The 22,518-nt window shown below is 33.2% G+C and overlaps 1 protein-coding gene across 7 annotated transcripts in view; it reads right to left on the bottom strand.

Annotated features, from left to right (window-relative positions):
• The window catches only part of CNTLN (centlein), a 300,088-nt gene that overhangs the window by 115,412 nt on the left and 162,158 nt on the right, over positions 1-22,518 (bottom strand). For 6 of the 7 annotated variants that reach the window (XM_064579709.1, XM_064579711.1, XM_064579710.1 and 3 more), the window contains 4 exons: positions 17,208-17,384; positions 14,958-15,083; positions 6,651-6,772; positions 5,076-5,195 (listed from right to left, as the gene is read on the bottom strand). In XM_064579709.1, the coding sequence (XP_064435779.1) occupies positions 5,076-5,195; positions 6,651-6,772; positions 14,958-15,083; positions 17,208-17,384 (545 nt within the window). The remainder of the gene's footprint in view (positions 1-5,075; positions 5,196-6,650; positions 6,773-14,957; positions 15,084-17,207; positions 17,385-22,518) is intronic. The other variant, XM_064579708.1, reaches the window with a different exon arrangement.

The raw sequence follows: 22,518 nt of genomic DNA, 5'->3' as shown, positions 1-22,518 counted from the left end.
CTGAGTGAGCCTGGCCTTTCTGAAAGCTTTCCTTGCCTCTTACTATCTAGCATTCCAAAGAATGGTTTTACTTCACTGGCACGTGGCAGATGGCCCTAAAATAAATCTCATTAGAGTTTGAAATTATTCTTCTTCAATACACCACTGTATATTCAGTCCCTAGCTTAATGCCTGGCTCTGAACTATATTGTTTAAATAGTGAATGAATGAAAAAATATATGAATATTTGTTAGATAAATACTAAGAGAACAAGCCAACTCATTAGTTCATAGATTGTGAAGTTCTTCGTCTTTTGTTAAAACATCACTGATATAATAAGTAGATATATTTTATAAGTATATTTGAATTATTATAGGAACTATACTCCATGCAAATTTCTCAAGTCCTCACATTCTCACATACTATAGCAGCAATGTACTTCTGACCATACTCGATGGAAGAAAACACCATTGCATAGGTTGGTGGTAGCATCATTTCCTTTAAAATATTTTATAAACTGACTTAGAATTGCCACACAATTTTTTATTAGGATCTTGAAAAGTTAACTCAACATTAATGACTGGATTTGGAAGTACTATTCAAATTTGGTCTAAAGTAGTTTTAATTCATCTTCTTTTATATATTCTACCCTTTTTAAAAAATTTAAATTCAATTAGCCAACATATAGTACATCATTAGTTTCTGATGTAGTGTTCAGTGATTCATTAGTTGCATATAACATCCAGTGCTCATCATATCACGTGCCCTCCTTAATGCTTATCACCCAGTTACCCCATTCCCCTACCCACCTCCGCTTCCACGACCCTCAGTTTGTTTCCCAGAACCAAGAGTCTCTCATAGTTTGTCTCCCTCTCTGATTTCTTCCCATTCAGTTTTCCCTCCCTTCCTCTATGATCCTCTGTGCTATTTCTTATGTTCCACATATGAGTGAAACCATATGATAGTTGTCTTTCTCTGCTTGACTTATTTCACTTAGCATAATCCCCTCCAGTTCCATCCAGGTTGCTGTAAAGGTGGGTATTCATCCTTTCTGATGGCTGAGTAATATTCCATTGTATATATATACACCATGTCTTCTTTATCCATTCATCTGTTGAAGAGCATCTCGGCTCCTTCCACCGTTTGACTATTGTGGATACTGCTGCTATAAACATTGAGGTGCAGGTGCCCCTTCTTTCACTACATCTGTACCTTTGGGGTAAATACCCAGTAGTGCAATTGCTGGGTCCTAGGGTAGCTCTATTTTTAACTTCTTGAGGAACCTCCACCCTGTTTTCCAGAGTGGCTATACCAGCTTTTATATATTTTAGCCTTAAATAGTCAGGACTAAGTATTAAACTAGATGCCAGGGACACCTGAGTGGTTCAGCCGGTTAAATGACCGACTGGTGATTTCAGCTCAGGTCATGATCTCAGGGTCCTGGGTTCGAGCCCCGCATCAGGCTCCATGCTCAGCACAGAGTCTGCTTGTCCCTTTCCCTTTGCTCCTCCTCCTCTCTCTCTCAAATAAATAAATAAAAACTTTTTTTTTTAAAGATTTTATTTATTTATTTGAGACAGAGAGAATGAGACAGAGAGCACATGAGAGGGGGGAGGGTCAGAGGGAGAAGCAGGCTCCCCGCCGAGCAGGGAGCCCGATGCGGGACTCGATCCCGGGACTCCAGGATCATGACCTGAGCCGAAGGCAGTCGCTTAACCAACTGAGGCACCCAGGCGCCCTAAATAAAACCTTTTAAAAAAAATAAAAAATAAAGCAGATGCCAATGTATGACACAAAAATAAGACTGGCTGGTCCATAGAAAAACAAGTTAAAACTTCTAGTTCCATGTTTACACTTATTCATCCCACTAATTAAATACAAAAACCCTGAACATGATACATAAAACAAATATAAGAAGACTCTGAAAGGCAGGGAGAAGAAGAAGGACCCAAAGGGACCATAGGAATAGAAGAACAACCCACAGTGATAAATTCCCTGGTTTTCTTCTTTCCTCCTAAGTATCTCAAAGTAGGTACTGGAGAAATCCACAACCCAGAAATGCCAATGGACACAAACAAACAAAAAAGTCTCAAGGAAATTCTGCTCTCCCTAGCCAGAGAACTGAGAAATGGGCAAACTGGCAGGACAGAAATCTTAATTAACAATACCCACCCTACTCCAGCCATATACCCCTGGGAAAAGGGAAAGGAAAAAAAAAAAAAAAGAAGTAGCCTTGCTATCTCTGTCAATAAAGGTCAAATGAGAAGCCACCCTCATCAAGCAGTAATGAGGCACCCCTTCACACACGCTTTAATGCAGTGCCAGTAAGGGTCAAGTTAGGAGCTAAGACTCCTATCCCTTCCTGGCAGTAATGATCTGACCTTCCCCCTTAGGCATGATGTCATCAGAGATCTGTTAAAATAAAAGATTTAAATAAGATCCAATGTCTCAAAACATAATACCCCCAATGTCCAGGAGACAACTGAACATCACTCATCACACCCAAAACAAAGAAAATCTCAACTTGAAGGAGAAATTCTAATTAAAAAATGCCACCACCCAGATAATAATGCACATGTCAGAATTACTTGACAAGGATTTTATTTTATTTTAAGTAATTCTCTTTGCCCAATATGAGGCTCAAACTCACAACCCTTACAACCCTCTTGAGATCAGAGCTGCATACTGTACCAACTGAGCTAGCCAGGCACGCCTTAACAAAGATTTTGAAGTAGCCATGATTAAAATGCTCCAATGAATGATTATGAATGATACTGAAACAAATAAAATAGGAAGTCTCAGCAAATAAACAGGTGATATAAAGAAAAATCAAATGGCAATTTTAGAACTCAAAATCATAAAAACCAAAATAAAAAACTCAATGCATGACTTCAATATCAAGGGTGACGGATGAAAGAGGAAAGAATCTGTGAACTTGAAGACAGAACAATAGAAATTACCCAGTTTTAACAACAGAGATAAAACAGGCTAAAAAAATAAAATGAACAGAGCCTCAGGGACCTCAGGACAACACTAAAAAAATCTAACATTCATGAAAATAGAGTTCCAGAATGAGAGGAACAAGAAAAGTGGGGCTGAAAAAGGTATTTAAAAAAAAATAATGACCAAAATTCCTCAATTTGAAAAATGGCACAAACCTAGAGTTTCAAGAAGCTTAGAGAATCCCAAACAGGATAAACCAAAAGAAATCCATGCCAAGATATATCATAATTAAACTTCTGAAAAGTGAAGACAAATGAAAATGATGGAAAGCAGCTAAAGAGAAGGATGCATTCCCTTTATGGGAACAACAATTCAAATAACAATGTATTTTTCATCAGAAACCATAGAAGTGGCATATTATTCAAGTTCTAAAGAAAAAGGTTGCTAACCTAGAAATCTCTAATCAGTGAAAACATTCTTCTGGAATGAAGCTGAAATGAAGACATTTTAAATAAAGGAAATTTAGAGGATTTGTTCCTAGCCAACTTACCGTAAACAGAAGTCTAAAAGAAAACTCTTCAAACAGAAAGAAAATGACTAAAAAAAAAAAAAAAAAAAAAGAGAGAGGAGAACTTGGAAGGTCAGAAGTGAATAACAATGGAAAAGTTAAAAATATCCTTCTTTTGAGTTTTAAAATTGTTTGACAGCTGAAGCAAAAATTATAACATCATCTAATGAATTTCTCAGTGTTCAAAACCAGTAAATCTATAGACACAGAAAGTAGCTCACTGGTCATCTAAGGAAGGGAGGGCGGTGGTAGAATTGGGCTAAGTGATGCAGGGTTTTGGGGAGGGGATAAATGAAAATGTTCTAAAATTTAGTGTGATGATGGATATAACTCTTTGAATATACTAAAACCCACTGAATTATTCACTTTATATGGTGAATTACATTTCAATAAAGCTATTTAAAATTGTCAGGAACTATTTCTGGACAAATCTAGAAATAATTTTTAAGATAAGAGACATTATTAGCATCAGATTTAGCACTAATAGAGTACAGTGTACTTTAAGAGGTAATTCGAAGTACACATAATCTGATATATCATTTTCTCAAAAGTTTATCATTACATGGAAAAGGTATAATCTAAAGTTACATGTGTTACCATGTAATATATAAAGTAAGATTCTGATTTACATCTAAAAAAGTTCAATGATATTTGATTATATGATGCCACATGATGCCAGTCATCTAGTCATCTCAAAGACATCAGGTTTTCAAAAAAAAAAATTGCAGGGTGTGGATGTCAAAAATTAGCTCTAAATGAAGAAATAGTTAAGTAGCAAAAGAGGCTAATTATGTTGGTCTAAGTCCTTTTTTTCCAAAAAAAAAATATGTGTTCTTTCTTTGCCAAGCTGAATGTAACAGCCTGTGAATTATAAGATCAAGGAAGAAAACTGTATGTTTTCTAAAATATGAGTATCCTTCATCAAGTTTTATACTTAGGGCAGCTAAAAGACCTATGTGGAGGGATCAGCGTTAAGCCCAAAGGACAGGCAGTGCACAGCAGGAAAGAAAGCAATTCCCGTGTGTCTTTTGCAGGTCACTACCAAGGACCATGTTAGCAGATCCATACCAGACCCTTAACAGGCAGTTCTGCTGCTACCAGTAATTAGCTTGGACAGCTCTGGCTCCAAGAGTAGCAGCAAGGCTACACCATAATGAGCTCAGCTGGGATTAGCAGGACAGGGCAGGGAACCAAGAGAGCTCAGGCATTCTGCATTGCGTATGTATCTAGGAGATCAAACAAGGATGGCTGGCTGGGTTATCCCCTCTCCACCTCATTCCAAAAATGAAGCACGGCAGTGTCTAAAATACAGGCTAATGAAGAGCGACACCTCCAACAGATGAGAGCCACATTAATTAACACAATCCCTAGATCATATTCTACAGTTTCGGCTAGAGCTAGCAAATGTGCAACTTGTTATTGTATTATACATATATATACATATATGCCCTTTTTAATTTTTATTAACAAAAACCAGATTATTTCATTTTCAAATTTTGTAAGCTATTTCTCTCATGATCTTTAAGCTACAAAATATTTCTCCTAAATGTTTATGTAAATCCATACTGTTAAAAAAGAAACTCACTTTTGAATCATTAGCTCCTGGTTCTCCCTTTTGAAATAGGCCAGTTCGTTCCATACAGCATCAGAATCTTCTTGTCGAAGTTGTTGGGGATCCGCTCTCTTTATTTTTCTGATATGAGTCCTATTTTAAAATGAAGTTGTTTTCTTCCTTAATATGTTCAAAGTGCAGTGAAAATTCATTTATACATTCCCTAATTCAAGCCCACTATTTATGGAATGAATTTCCTAAAACCTAAGTGTACAGAAATTAAAATCCTATGTCATAATTTCCAAAAGGCTAAACTGCTACTGTGGAAAGCAAACTTTTAGGCAGACATATGATAGTCTTAGGTCGATTTCTCTGATTCATTCTAGTGATAATAAAACATATATTGCAGGATGGTCAGTTTCTCAAAAAGGATTATAAACAATCAACTCATCGAGAATTTGTTGTCAACCAATCTGAATGTAGTATTATGTGCTCGATCTTAAAACACGCTATTATCAGTAAATATGTCAGAAAGTAGTTTTCACACTTCCAGTGACTACTAAAGTTAGGTGAGCAGAGGCTAAATGTAGGACAAATTGCTTTATCACTACTTTACTGACAAGTGATATGAAACACTTCCTATCCTTCAAAGGAAAAAATTAGACGTGACAATTACCTACAAAACATGCCAAATGCCCTTTATGTTTTCATTTTCTGTACATAAAACAAACTCTTCATTTTTATTTTGTAAAAGTGCTGTACTGGCCAATTTAGAAACAGTATTTCTCTACAGAACAGACCAATGTGTATCATCAACATTGCCCTAAAGGATCCATCTCAAAAGATGAGAGGGTAGTAGATTTTCTGTACTCATTCAGTCCTTTGCCCTCTGTTGATACTGTTAACAAGGGAGCCACTTACGACTAACCAAGTTCTGAACACCTGTTCAGAGCAATTGAACTGAGACCGCCAATTCATTCTGATAAGCTGCAGAACAAACTGATGGATAGTAAAGATTTTCAAATTGCATACTAGGTTGAAGTAGTTTTCAGAGAGTTAACTATATATGTAAATTTCCTATTTCTCTTGTCTTTCAATTAAAACTTAAATACTGTTTGAGTTACAAACTTTGTAATACCATTATTTTATTTATTTGATTTTTTCAATCATATGGATATGCACTATTTTTGCATTAAGTTATCTACTTTTATTAAGCTACTCTATTGATATTGAAAATGTACATAGTCTGCATGGAGCACTGGGTGTTATACGCAAACAATGAATCATGGAACACTACATCAAAAACTAATGATGTAATGTATGGTGATTAACATAACATAATAAAATAAAATTTAAAAAAAGAAAATGTACATAGTAATTCAAAATCACCTACATTATGAATTCTGCAAATGATAGGAAAATCTATAGTTATTGCTAGCATATTTATCTGTTTTCATTTATTATATTATCTATTTAAAAATTCACAATAAAGATTTGAATACCAAATAATATCTTTAAAAGCAAACAAAAGCCATTAAAACACCTATATGATGCTACTCCATTCCATTTAATATTTAGGGAAATGCCTTTATGAGCTATGTAACTCACATGCCACTGCCTTCTTCCCACTGTTTTAATTGCTCTTTTACTGCTCTGTAGTTGGTCTGTAACATCTGTAGCCTTTCCTTGCGTTTTTCATGGGCATCTCTTAGCTCATCATTTTCTTGGCTCTGTAGAACACAAAAAAGCAAGTACACAAGTTTAAAGAAAGTATTAGTATAATGCTGCAAATAAAAGGTTACTCATCTAAATATGAAATTTGAAAGAAAATGGGAAACATAAATTAATTTAAAAAATAAAATTATATTTTATTATAAATATATAATAAATAAATATAAAAAAATTTTTATATAATAAATATATATAATATATATATTATATATAATATAAATAAATATATAATAAATATAAAATATATAATAAATATATATAAAATATATATAAAAATATATAATAAATATAAAAAAATAAAAAAAATAGGTTTGCTTGGTAAATTCAACCCATTTACTGCATTTTTAAGCTGCTAGTAATTTCAAAATTAGTTTCATTCCTTTCCCTGTTGTCAATTAGTACACATACAAATATTTATGAGCCAGTTTTACAGAATTTTTTCTCTTTCCACAAAAGGATTTGTCCATACATAACACATTTTGTTATTTTGTTAATTATAATTACATATGTAATTAGTGTAAAAACACTAATCATAGTAAGATCAATGCTTCTACCCATGGGTTCACGATTAGTTTAATATAAAGCAAAAGGATTACATAGGAGGAAAAAATCAGTTTGGACCTATGTCTGAAGTAGCAGAGTTTAACCTTCTGGGCTGTACTATACAGAATTGAAATGTGAGAGCTGGGCTTTGTATTCTTGAAGAGGTCATAAAAACATTACTAGGTTAGACAATTAAAGTCAACAACTTCTACATGTTCTAAATAGAGTGCATGAAATACATCTTCATTTTTAGATATACCCACAAAATGAACTTATAAAGGCCAAATTTTCAGTTCTTAGGGGATGTATTTATATTACTTATACACTGTGTTTCTCAAAGTAAAGTAAGTAACTTCTTGAGTATTTTTAGCCATTGTGAATTTCAAATTTGTTTTTTAAACCTTTTATATTTCTATATGAAGGAACTTGTATACTTATTTAGTGGAGGCAACAGGTAGGTACTCTGTAATATTATAGTGAGGTGACATGAGTAGGCTCATGGCAGTTAGAAAAATCTGAATTCTATTCTTGGAGCTCTTTCATGTTAGCAGCTTACATAATCTTAAGAACACCATTTAAATTAATTCAATTTTTTTTTTTTTTTGTAAAATGTGGAAAAGAGCATAGAGATTTAAATTATGATGACTAAATTAAATGAGCGAATATACAGGTAAAGCCCCTGGTACTGTGCTTGCCCTATCGAGGCACAAAGCAAAAGTTAGCTTCTTTCATTTTCCCCTTCCCAGGTATTAACTGATGTCCTTATTATTAAGAAGCCAAATTCACAGTTTCCTGGACCATCTACCTCTCATTTCAACTGTAAGATAATACAGAGTTTGTATTATTTTACTGCAATTCTATCTGTCTCAACAATATGGGTATTTTGTCATTCTACTTTGAATATAGGCCTAGTAGAATAACTTCAATAAATCTCTTAAGCAGTATTTGAGTCCTGTGCACCAAGCCGTCTGTATGCCATTTGGAAATGGAAGTGCATGATGAAAAAGCATGGGAATGGCATCACTTGAAAGGGACAATCAGAATAAATGTTATCCTGAAGAGTTTTAGAAGATATACAGATCACAGAAACTACAAACTTGCTAAAGAGTAGCATGGTTTAATACCACGGTTAAAAATTCAGGATACTGAATTGAATTTTGTTCACTTCAATTAAAGAACCATATATTAAGAGCCTATTACATGCAGAGTGTTAAGTGCTGATAAGAGTTCAAGTCTTGCTGCTCAAAGTTAGTAAATTTTATCTTGACATAGCTACTTAAATTCAGCATGTACCAGTTTCTCCATCTTCAAAATAAAGCTATTTATATCTCTCTTCTTCTAAGACCAATGAATGATTTAGCCTTGACCTTGAGTTTTCCCTACTGTTGTTAAAAATCCAAATATAACTTCACTTCTTTAAACAATAAGCTTTCTAATCCTAAGTATATGAAATAATTTAAATTAACCAAATAGAAAAGTAATTAATAATGCTCTTACCTTCTCATAAATGAACATAAGTTCATTATGTTTATTAGGATTCCTTAAAACTAATAAGATTTATTAGGATTTTAAACAGGACATATTACAAATTATTAATAATCTAATTATAAGAAACGTATAGGTACTAGAAAAGATTTGTGTCAAAACACAATTTTCAAATAAACATAGTTAAGTACTTTGTTAAATTCTAATAGCTTTCTCTAATTATTCGTCATTGAATCAAATTCCTTCCCCATAAACTCTTAGTTTACAATGAATTTCTTTAAAATTATTAATACAAATGCAGCGTTTTGGAATCATTAAAAGTCTGTGTTAAGAGTCCCTAGAAACTGAGTAAATAGAACCTAAAAAATTGCCAAAAGTAAAATTAATAAAATGGGATATCCAGATTTTTTTCTGTTGCCTTTCACAAAAATCCTGTTAAATCAATGGAACAAACTGAGTTTCTTATTGTTAGTACTGTCATTATTTTAGCATTTTTTCAGTACCACTTCAGCTACCATTAATTACTGAATTTATACCCAAGGTTTTCCTTAGTTCTCAAATAGAAATCAACTTACCTTATGCTATTAAACCAAAGATTAAGACTCAATAAAAATTTCCTGAGTCCTATAAGTCACTCACAATGTGCCAGGCTCTGTACTAGGCACAGTACTTAACCAAAGCACTCAAAGCACCTCTGCTTCCTAAAACTTCAGTGTAATATATTTATATTAGCAAATAGTTTTGATTTTGCTATAGTAATTGAAATAGGTGGTCCCTCCATTAGGTAGTGATTATAGCAAAGCAGTTTTATAGATGAGCTTTCTGCTTTAATTTTACATGCTTCACAATTTACTATGCCTAATGCTAGAGTGTTTACATATTTCTTATAAAATTACTAAGATCTAAACTATTAAAAATGAAAGTAAACTAGAGATTATTTGACAAATCAATTCGATAAGCATAATTTATAATAATTACTTTTAAATGTCCTTTCTGAATGCTATTATCAAATTGTAACACACATGGGTTAAATTAGTCTTAGAGACTATTGTTCTTTGGCTTACTTCAGAAATAGACAAAATTTTATAGAAATGTAAGATAGATAATATATATCCAAAGAAAAACATTTTTCCTTATTCTAGTGCAAGAACAGATTTAGCAGAAGTCTCCAGGCAAAAGTTAGATATCTCAAAAGAAATGTTTAATGTGTAAAAAGAATAATCAAAAACTTAATAGCCTAAGTCAAAACAGTAGCACTTCATTTGGGAAATACTACTGTACCCAAAAATCTTACAACAAAATCAGAAGTAAAAACTGAAAGATACATTTAATATCACTAATAACTACATTTGCCCAAGAAGATACACACAAAAATATCGCAAGGGCAGTCACTGAATTAGGTCCATTTATTAAATCATTCAATAAAACATTTACTGACTACCTTCCCTATATTTTGCAATTAAACTAGTTAAACTAGAGGCTCTAATTTCTGTATATAAACAAATCTGAATGACTAAAACACTAGAAAATAGAAAATAGAAAGTCTGTATCATGTGACTTGCCTCAATGATACTTGCAAGTCCATTTATGAGTTCATAAGAACAAAAATGATTCTTGGTCTAATCTACTACAGTTTGGTGAAAGCCTCCTTGACAGACATAGGCAAACTAAGAGCATGAGTCCTGTTAATAAAACAGTGGCTCAATCTTCACAGAATGATAGCAAAGTTTTTAAAAAGTTAAAAAAAAAAACAACTTTTATAAAATACCAAGGATCCCATGGATATTTAATTTCAGCAGAGTATATAAAGCTGAATGTATGAAGAATGCATATTAGACATTGAAAAATAAAGGACATATAAACTGTATTCAAAGGACATACTGATGTTACTAAACAGTATAGAAAAGTGCTAACAGAACTAAATTGTCAAATGCATTAAAGTTCATAAAGCAGAGATTCACGGCATTAGTGATCCCAAGGACAGTAAAGGATTTCATAAAGCTCTGATGCATTGATTTCCAAATTATACTTTATAAATTGTTAGTCCACTACACTTATGAAGTTAGGATTTGGAAATGGGTGGGATTTTTAGAATAACAGTTTTCATCTCTTCTATTACTACTGGCCATCCATCTTGAAAATGTACAACTATTCACAAAAGTAAGCTAAGCAAGGTAATGTATTAATATTTTTACAGGATTCATTACTAGTATTAGAATAATGTGCATTACTTACTGCTGATATAATAAAGACTATCATCTCAATATATCAGTGTGTGCCTACATATGTTCCATGGTGGAGGTTATCTGGTGAAGATTATTTGTCCCTCTCTCCCGTCAGTCCCCCTCAGTTGATCAACTTGGGACCGAAAGATATCTACTGTGCCATGGAGCATGTGTTTAGTGCAGTGTTTTCCACAGTGACTTCCATGGAACAGAAGTCTTTGGGAAACATTAATGGGTATAATATAATCAAGTAAATCTGGGAAATAAGGTATCTATACCTTGCTACAGATTCACCATGCACATTGATATCTTAACAGCTCACAAAAAAATGAAAGATTTTAATCCACTGCCTATGATAATTGAGCACAGAACATTTTTCTCTGCCATTGTCCCATTAGCTTCCGGCAGAGCAGTGTTCAATATAATACCAATATGGGAAAAGCCATGACAAAAATTCTACATGTATTAATGGGTTATGATCTACAAAAGGAGCACCATGATCAACAAATGCATATTAAAAACCATAAGACACTGTTAGGGGTTGAAATGAATCTCCTCCAAAAAGGTATGTTGGAATCCTAACCTCCACTACCCCAAAATGTGATTGTATTTGGTGATAAGGTCTTTATGGAAGTAATGAAGTTAAAAAGAAGTCATTAAGGTGGGTCTTAATCTAGTTGATCGGTGTCTTTTTTTTTTTTTTAAAGATTTTATTTATTTATTTGACAGAGAGAGAGAGTACGTGCAAGTAGGAAGACTGGCAGGCAGAGGGTGAAGGAGAAGCAGGCTCCCCACTGAGCAGAGAGCACCATGTGGGGCTTGATCCCAGGACCAGGACCATGACCTGAGCCTAAGGCAGATGCTTAACTGACTGAGCCACCCAGGCACCCGACTGGTGTCTTTTTAAAAAGGAGAAATTTAGACATAGAGAGACAGACATACACACACAGAGAAAAGATGAGGTGAAGTATGAAGACACAGGGAGAATGCCATCTATAAGCCAAGCAACACCTGAAACTACTGGAAACTACAAGAGAGAAACAGAACAGATTCTCCCTCACAGGTTTCAGAAGGAACTAATCCTGTTGAAATCTTGAGTTTGGAACTTTCTAGCCTCCAGAACTTTGAATAATAAATTTCTGTTCTTCTAAGCCAGCCAGTTTGTCATGGCAGCCCTAGGAAACTAATACAGATACATCATTAATTCCTTTCTTATCTCATATTCTCATGCACTTAAGTAATAGTAATAATATTAATATTATACCCTAATTAAGGGAAATATTGGATGAAGTTTTCTATCTTTACTAAATAAGACAGGTATACTTACTAAAGAGAGGCCATAAATGAAAAAATATCCCAGACCCAGTCACTCTCTTTGGAATTGCTTTTACTTTATAGGTTTTGTTTACCCACTTCATCTCATAAATGCTCTTGATGATAGTGTTTTTTTCATTCAACTATTTTGCTCCTTTAAAATAAATCCTTTCCTACTAAATGATAAGATACAATGAAAAAAATTTGCTTGCATTTTCCCCCTTATCTTGTAAATCTGTGCAAGAAAATGTATTTTTGAAATTCATATTATCATCAACTGATTTGAAAAAGGAATACAGAAAAAGTATAAATGAAAAAGAAATTGTGTGAGGGGCGCCTGGGTGGCTCAGTTGGTTAAGCCGCTGCCTTCAGCTCAGGTCATGGTCCCGGGGTCCTGGGATCCATCCCCACGTCAGGCTCCTTGCTCCGCGGGAAGCCTGCTTCTCCCTCTCCCACTCCCCCTACTTGTGTTCCCTCTCTCGCTGTGTCTCTTTCTGTCAGATAAATAAATAAAATCTTTAAAAAAAAAAGAAAAAAAGAAAAAAATTGTGTGAAGACAGAATTTTACTCTGAAAATAAGTTTGAGGCCTCATCTAAAAGAGCAATTAGGAGAAAGGAATGAAAAGTTAATATAATGCTTCTGAGACTCTTTCTGAAATTAGAAATTCAAAAGGTGGAAGAGGATAGATCTAAAAATGTCTGAACTGCTCTACTCTTTCCTGCCAAAAACAAGGGACTCAGAGTTTTGGGGACAAATAAGTGGAGATGTTACTATTGAATGGGGATATGTGATAGTTAATTTTATGTGTAACTTGACTGATCATTATTCCTGGGTGTATCTGTGAGTGTGTTTCTGTAGAAAATGAACACTTGAATCAGACGAGTAAAGCATATTGCCTTTCCCCATGTGATAGGCTTCATTCAATTCACTGCATAAAAGGCTACATAAGAAAGACACTGGTCTTGTCCCTTTGGACTGAGATTGAGATTGGGACTGGAACTTACACCATCAGCTTCCTGGTTTTCAGGCCTTTGGACTAACTAACCCACTGGCTCTCGTGATCTCGTGATCAGTTTCACAGCCGGAGATGCTGGACTTCTAAAATTCTATAATTGCATGACCCAATTCCTTATAGTAAATCAGTCTCTGTCTCTCTTTCTCTCCCTCTCCGGGTAGATAGATATATGGACATAGATACAGATATTTTTCAGAATAACAATGTTTCATTAGGGAAGACTAAAGGGTTATATCCTACTGGCTCTGTTTCTCTAAAGAAACCAGATTAATACAGGATGTGATTTCAAGAATTATGCAAAAGGAGGAAGATGATAAACTGGCTTCCCAAATATGCTCTTAATATCCTGTGGGTACTCCCATGTTTATGCTAAGATACTAGATTCCAACTGCTCATGCAGTATCTTGTTAACTAGGGTCTTGAATGATAGACAGTTATCTTGTCTCTTGTTGTACAAGTGACTTGTTTGGCTAACTGCATTGCTTAGTAAGTTGTTACTGAGTAAACCAATGAATGAGCAAATAACTCCAGGTGTGGGGTGCCTGGCTCGTTCAGTCAGAAGAGCATGCAACTCTTAATCTCAGGGTATTATCCCAAACATGAGTTCAGGCCCCACGATGGGTGTAGAGATTACTAAAAAAAAAAAAAAGAAAAAAGACTGCAGGTGTATACATTTCAAGTAGGCTAAATGTTAGCAAGCTGATGTCATCTAATCATTTTATTTTTGGTAGATGATAGATGATAATCAATCTCTGTCTCTCCGTCAATCAACAGACGATAATTTTCCTTCCTTTAAGAACTATCAGTCTAACTCTGCATAAATATAAATTAACTTGATGTTTAGTGAAAAGGCAGAAAAAATATTAATTGTAGCTTAGATTCCTCTAAACCATATCTTGTTCTACAGCACACAAAATCTAAATCAAAACTTTTTCTCCCTAAGAGTAATCTAGATGACAAAGAACCTGAGCCTTATTGGATTCTAATCATGTGTAAAACATTGGTCTTGTCATAAAATGTCTTAAAACTATTTGAGATTCAATTAAATGGCTAAATCTCAAATAGCACAGGCCTTTGGGTAGTTGTGAATAAAGAATGATAAGTTTAGCCATATTAAATTCAAAAAAAAAATAAAAGCCCTCAATACAGTCAAATGGAAAAAATAATGTACTTGCCATTTGACTATGTAACTTTTCTATAAAGGACAGTTGTAAGTGACTTGAGCTAGGTGAGTATCATTTTTAACTCACTTTTCTTTTTATATGTTTATCATGTATGAAGAACTATGAGAAATTCTCTACTTGCTGTAGTTCTATATTTTGTCTCTGAAAAACTGTAAGAAATTTATTCCCAATATTAAGCCAAAGTATTCCCAAACAATTTTAAAGTAGTGAATAAATATTTACGTTCGAGCAGCAAATTTTTTGTTACTTTATGATCCTCAGAAATCTGAAAAACAAGACCAACCAATGATACATTTTTATACATGTAATTAAATTCAGGAAAAATAAATGATAAGCAGTGATTTGTGAAGTGAATGTTTACTTTGGTGTATCTTTATCTTTGCAAGGTTATTACTAAAGAAGTGATTTAATGTTCACCTTTAGCTGTAGTGCCTTCTCTAGGTTTCCAATCTTTCTTTCAGCTTTCCTCAGATTCCTCAGCTCTGCTGAGTCTCTGAAAGAGCTCTTTGGGGACAAAGACCTTGAACGTTTCACAGGTGGTTCCTCGAGAATAAAACAAGGACATGGTTGAACTAGTTGGAACACTGGATTATGAAAGACATGCAAAATTAAAGAACAAGTAATTCTGAATACTAATAATGAATTATAAAAAAAATCCTGCGTGGAATACCAGAGAAATAACAAGCGGAATTACCACAGTGCTACCGCTAAAGGTTTCTCTGTGACTCGTTAATGAGAATATTCATTTACATTTACATTGTTTCTTTCAGAATAATGATGTCCCATTAGGGAAGACTAAAGGGTTATAGACTCAGAAATGCAAGAAACCTCATTACAAAGGAGGGGATAGACGCTGGTCTAATTGCTCTATAAGGGTCCAAGGTTACACTTGATAGGACAACCAGAAACAAGAGGGAAAGGATTTTTTTCCCTTTGAAATAGTTTAACACACTGTGAAGTTGAAGGAACAATATGCTTGAGGAATATAAATACAACAGACAGTAGATCTTATACCATAATGACCATATGGTCATTAACTATAATGTGGCTAACTAGAGACAAGAATGTGTGTTTATATTATGTACAGCTTCATATACCAATCTGGAAAAGGAATATGTGAAAGCAACTATTAAGCTGGGCAACATATTGTTCATACTTACTGCATGTCCTTATGAAAAAGAAAGAAAATTTCGTTCCAAATATCCCTCTCATTTCCTTGACTTTTGTTAAAAGAAATGAAACATCAAAGCGCTACATTTTTTAACTTCAGCAATGTAGCAAGCAACCAAATTAGGCCCTATATATAATGTATCTCAATTTTAGGAATTTTTTTTTTCATTTAAATAAAGCTCAGTACTCTGAAACTACTCCAAAATGGCAAGAAATGTATAATGCAGTTATGTTTAAATAAATAAATACATATATAAAGCTCCTTCTGAAAATTACTAATAATATTAGAGGGAGTAAATAAGACTATAATAGAAACGGGTCTATTTTAAATGCTTCTTATACAAAGATAGCTCTACTTATTGGAAAAAAATGGAAAGAACTAATAACAATTATCTTGAAAAACATAGTTTTCTGCTTGTAAAATCATTATTTTCTACTGCTGAAGTAACAACTGTGAGAAAAATGTCTGAAGTTCCTCATTTTTCTATTTATCTAGAGATAACATATTTACAATGTTACATAATAACATATTGACAAAATGATATTATAAAATGTTTTATTGTAGTCAGTGTTGATAGAATCTTTTGCAGCATAACAGGATTATATACTATGGTATATGTACTGTAATACAAATATTACAAAAAGGAAAAGCTAGACATTAATAAATTAAAAACATGCTATGGAAAATTTGCTTATTTTTCTCTATTGTTATACCTTTAAATCTGAAGTTATATAATTGCATAAATTAATGTTAAATTCCACTTTATAGTTTATATCCACATGGGTAATATTTTAAATATCATATCTGAATGAAATAGAAACATTAAGACATATTTTTCTTTTAACAACTAATATTACTTTAAAATGATTTTTTACTCAGATTAACTTATCTATAGATTAGATATATGAGATACTTAGCCAAACTTTTAAAAATTTTTAAAATTCATTTAAATTCAGTTAATTAACATATAGTGAATTACTAGTTTCAGAGGTAGAGTTCAGTGATTCATCAGTCTTATATAACACCCAGTTTAGCAAAACTTTTTAACATAAGAATGTTAACTTACTCCAAAACAGCTATACTACTACTAATCTATTTAATTAAATTAGGAATACATTAGTCTTTAAAACAATTTTTTAAAAAGATTTTATTTATTTGTTTGAGAGGGAGAAAGAGCACGAGAGAGTGCAAGAGCAGGGGGAGGGAGAAGCAGGCTCCCCGCTGAGCAGGGAGCCAGACAAGGGGCTTGATCCCAGGACCCTGGGATCATGACCTGAGCTGACCACAGCTGATTAACCGACTGTGCCACCCAGGAGCCCCACACAACAATTTTTTATCAAGCATTTGGCACATAAATGTTTTTTTAAAGCTTCCAGGAAAAAAAAAAAGCTCCCAGAAATATAAGCAGAGAGGTAAATGCTCTTTGTTTTTAAACTTCATCACTGGCCTTGCCAGCTTCACCCTGACAAATTCACAAAATGACAAAATGTCCCTACCTTATGTTTTCTTTCAGTACTTGTCCAGGAGCTCTTCTCTGAGGAAGCCTTGTTGGTAGATTTGCTCTCTAACAGTTTTTCATTTGCTATTTTTAGTTTCCCCTGTAAATACTCAATTTCAGACTTCTGTGAGACCATTAAAGTTTCTAAGCTTGATAAAGATGGCTGTTGAGATACCTATTTAAAAAAAGTATATGTGCAAATATATATGCATGTTTGTATATTATTTCTATATATGCAAATACTTATATGTTATTATTACATTATATAAATAGTAAGTATTCAGAGAAGGAAAATTGCATTTCAATAATAAACTGTAAACTAGCATTAGCTAAACTTCCATCATCCTAACACAATGGCATTTTTCAATAAAATAATTACAGGAGAAAAACATTACAGCATGGTTGCATGAAACATACCATTCATCTATAAATTAATTATTTCAAAAATATGATTATACACATATGTATTTCCTCATGAAATACTCAATCTACCATTTAATCACAAAGAGCTATATAATATCACTGAATATAAACTTGGGAAAAGGAAACTAACAGCCCTTTAAGTCTAATTATCTTCCAGTGTATCATAATTTAATAATAACTCACAAAACTCTGATACTTTTAATGTCAATACAGTCCACTGTATTCTCTTTTGAAATTACATGTCAGATAATCTGCTAATGGTAAGCACCACATTATAGCAACAACAACAAAAAATCACAAAAAAATTAAGCATGTAGGATACCTTCAAGAAATGTTAGTTCGTAAAAACCAGCATTCTGTGAAATTCTACTACCATCTTAACTGAATATATTTGAGGCCATTAAAATCTATGCATATGTCATATTCAAATTAACCACTCCACTTACAAAAAACAAAAACACTAAATCATAGTGAAAACAAAGTTTTTATTTTTTTCCAGCGAAGAGAGTCAAATCTCAAAATTATAATATTGGATATAGAAGCAGTAGCCCTGAAAATAGTTTCATTTAAAATGTGGAAAACCCTATCCGTCCTATGTGATATTTCTAAGGGATATCAGAAGAAATATATATGTTTAATTTTTCTGAACCAACGATGGAAAATATTACCCTTTTCTGGCTTGAACTCTTTTTCCTTTTTTTTTTTTTTAGGGAATAGGTAAAATTGTCCTAATTCTAACTTCTAGTTATTATGAGACAGGTCATCTTTGATTTATTTATATTATTATTATACTTTATTTAAATCACTTGATTTGTTTTCCAACCTTCATCCTATTATATTGCTAAATATTTTCCTCAGTATTGTTTATATTGTACCCTTACCACACTTACCATATATTAAATACTTACTTCATTACCTTTCTTTAAATATCAAATTAAAATACTTCAAGCACTTTCATTCCAAACTCTAAATGATTTTGCCCTATTCTTTCCTCCCACTTTTAATCACCATATGACCATTATTTATTTCATTTTTTCTTCCTATCACGTAAGCAAATTTATGATGTTTATAACTATTTCCTTTGACTGGGCCACTAATCTGAACAGTTTTCAAAAGCCACCTGCTCTTATTCAGGTTCCTTTAAATAAAATTATTAAGAATATATTAATATCCCACCGTTTACCAAAGAAATTTAAAATAAGTTGTTCAAGGCCAAACAAAAACTTAGAATAAAACAGAAATAACCTAACTTTAGTTTTATTGGTATATCCCATAAGCAGTCCCATATTTTTTAAATGAGTTTAAATAAGTGAGTTTTCTAAGTCATCACTGGATTATAATGTAGTAGATAAGAATGTAAGAAACAGGAATATTCAATCAAGGAGCTGTAATGATAAATAATTCAAATATTTGTGAAGACATTAAAAATGCTCCAACTGTGGATACTGTCATCATCAGAGTAAGGATTTTACATTTAGGGAGCAGTCCTTTAAAATTCTTCAACAAACAATAACAGAACTTCAAAAATAAAATACTATGAAAGCACTAATTAACTCAAATTCACATAGGCGCAGGGAAGATAAGTAAATAAAATGGGTTGTGTTTAGTATATTTTAAAATCACAGCTTTGGAATTCATTCAGCACTTTGTAGACATATTACACATGTATATAGATTATTTATGTCCACAAAAAAACATGCCAGTGTTTTTAAAATCTGATCTTCTCCCTCTCTTGCCTTTTATCACTTTTGCAGGAGATATAGGCACAAGAAGTATTTCATACTTCTCTTAATATGACCATGTTTAAAAGCATAGGTAAAATGAAATGTCAAGTGACACTCAGCCTCACCTAAGGGCGTAAGGAGGGTTTTTGTGAGAGTAGCTACTCAAGATCCAGCCAACTGTTTTCCTAGGTGAATGAATGTGGCCCTCCACCGCGAGAGCGACTGATTTTTCAAAAGAAGTAAGGAATTAGGGCTTCTAAGGGAAACCTCCTAATTTTAAAATGTTGACCAGACTCCGTTTATGACTTCTGTATTTTGAGAACATGGTTGTGGGAGTATAAACTGTTAGAAATTTTCTAGGGAAATTTTGAAATATGTATCAAAGCACATAAAAATATATCAAGCCTTTGGCTTAGCATTCTAGTCATGCTGAGGGTTGATACAGAAGGATATCCATGATAAACTGTTAAATTAGAAAAGCAGGTTACCAAAGAATATACTGTATAGAAACAGATTTCGCCAAACATGCATAGGAAAAACAACAACAACAAGCCCTAAAATGTTTTAGTGTCATTTCTCAGTGGAAAAATCATGTGAATCATTTTCTTCGTATTTATTTGAATTTCCTTAAATTTTACAATGAACACGTCACTAAATGTTTTTCAAAATGTAATTTTTTTCTTCAAATAAAAGGAATAAAAGTTGAGTATAAAATGTTCAGATTATATAGGAGAAAGATAAGTGAAAGTCTTTCCATAATCTCATCCCTTATAGTTTGCTAGTGATACCTTTGGGCTATATTTACCCAGACTTTAAAAAGGAAAGGAAAGGGGCGCCTGGGTGGCTCAGTCGTTAAGCGTCTGCCTTCGGCTCAGGTCATGATCCCAGGGTCCTGGGATCGAGTCCCACATCGGGCTCCCTGCCCGGCAGGGAGTCTCCTTCTCCCTCTCCCACTCCCCCTGCTTGTGTTCCTGCTCTCGCTCTCTGTCAAATAAATAAAATCTTTAAAAAAAAAAAATAAATAAAATAAAAAATAAAAAATAAAAAGGAAAGAAAAACCACTATAATTCTGCCCTTCAATCTTCCTTTCAAAATCAACAGACTTAAATTTTTAGAACAGTTTTATATTTACAGAAAATCTAAGCAGATGCTGTCGAGTCCTATACCTTCCACCCCCACCCATTCAGGTTACCCTATTATCAACATCTAAAATTAATATGGTACATTTGTTATAAGTAATGAACCAATATTCATACATTATTTTTAACTGAAGTCCATAATGTATTCAAATCTCCAAAGTTTTTATATAATGTCCGTTTTCTGTTCCAGGATCCCATCCACAATACCACATTACATTTACTTATCATGCCAGCAACTCTTGGCTGTGACAGTTTCTCAGACTTTACTTACTTTTGATAACATTGATAGCTTTGATGATAGCTTTGATGAGTAAATGATAATCAGGTGCACTGTAGATGCCTCTCTATTGGAATTTGTCTGAGTTTTTCTCATGATTAGACTGGGGTTATGAGTTTGGGGGAGGAAGATCACAGAAGCAAAGTGACATTTTCATTATATCAAGCGTACATACTATCAACATGGTTTAACTCTTGACAGTGACCTAGATCATCTGGATAAAGTAGTGTTTGTCAGGTCATTCCACTGTCCCCCATCCATACTATACTCAATGTGCTTTGTAAACTATGTATAACATATACGAGAAAAATGTATATCTTTACTTGTCATTATCCTTTCAAGTGCTGCTTTGAAGGTTTAGCATAATCAAGACAACCAGTACCCCTGTCTGGGGAAGTTCATTTTATCTATTGCCCTTAAAACCCAAGAATCTTTGAAAAGTTTAATTTTCTTACTAAGAATTATTATTATTACAGTCTTAAAAGACAATGAATGGTATGGTGCTAGACCATAGTTAATCTTGATGAGAAGTGATCGGTGGAGTATGTGCCAAATGCCTCCAATTGAAACTATATCTTTAAATTGACCATTATTAATATATATAACTTCTTTTTCACATTGATCCACAGAGATAATTTTGATCAAAAAGTCCTGTAGAAGATGTAGAGTAGAAGGGGGGGGTAGGGAAAATCATTCATTAAGTGTTGTACAAATTACATTAAGAATTATATAAATGGGGGCACCCGGGTGGCTCAGTCGTTAAGTGTCTGCCTTCAGCTCAGGTCGTGATCCCAGGGTCCTGGGATTGAGCCCCGCATCAGGCTCACTGCTCTGTGGGAAGCCTGCTTCTCCCTCTCCCATTCCCCCTGCTTGTGTTCCCTCTCTCGCTGTGTCTCTCTCTGTCAAATGAATAAATAAAATCTTAAAAAAAAAAAATTATATAAATGAAACAATCTAGTCATGTTGTATTAACTTCAAGCAATATTGTATAGCATTATACATTAGAGGCTGAGTGAATAATACCTAATAAACAGAAAAGTGTTTCAAAATTATAACAAAGAACTGCAAGTTAAATTGTTTTCCTTATTGGCAAGTTTTAATTAAACATATCCCTTTGTTTCCCACTATATTAAAATAATAGTAACTATCATTTAGTGAAAAAATATTGAGGTCCTAGCTGAAGATAAGCATTTCACATATATTATCTTACTTATTTAAGAAATGTATAAATTCCACACCTGTCAATACATAATGTAGCCGCCTGCAAAACAAAAACATCTAAAAGGGCATGATACCACAGGAAAAAAAATAATTTCTCCTAAAATAAGGTCACTGAAAATTAAATATATATTAAACATCCATGTATGCTTAAAATCTGCAATATGTGTGTGTAGATAAAACATCTAACCTATATACATATGTATCAGAGAAAATAACATCCTGAATAACTATTCTCTGAAAATGAACTCAAATCCTCTTGGACGAAGACACAGTATGAAAATATATAATATATGTTAAAGTGTGTGTGTATACATACATACATATATATATATATATATACACACACAAAATTTTCTTCTCATGAAATACCTGAATCTCTACAAAAACTTGCCATTTTATTTAAAATTGATTTTAGAAATGGGAAAATACATCTACTGCCAATTTATAAAACACTGTTAGCTGAATCATCCACCACCTGAAAATGGGTAAATTTAATAATAGTCACGTTATTTTTTTAAAGGGGAA

This window comes from Mirounga angustirostris, unplaced genomic scaffold (assembly GCF_029215605.1).
Source record: "Mirounga angustirostris isolate CCGP_5_RB_7025 unplaced genomic scaffold, mMirAng1.0.hap1 SCAF_15, whole genome shotgun sequence".
NCBI lineage: Eukaryota > Metazoa > Chordata > Mammalia > Carnivora > Phocidae > Mirounga > Mirounga angustirostris.
This window is presented reverse-complemented; position numbering and strand designations above follow the sequence as displayed.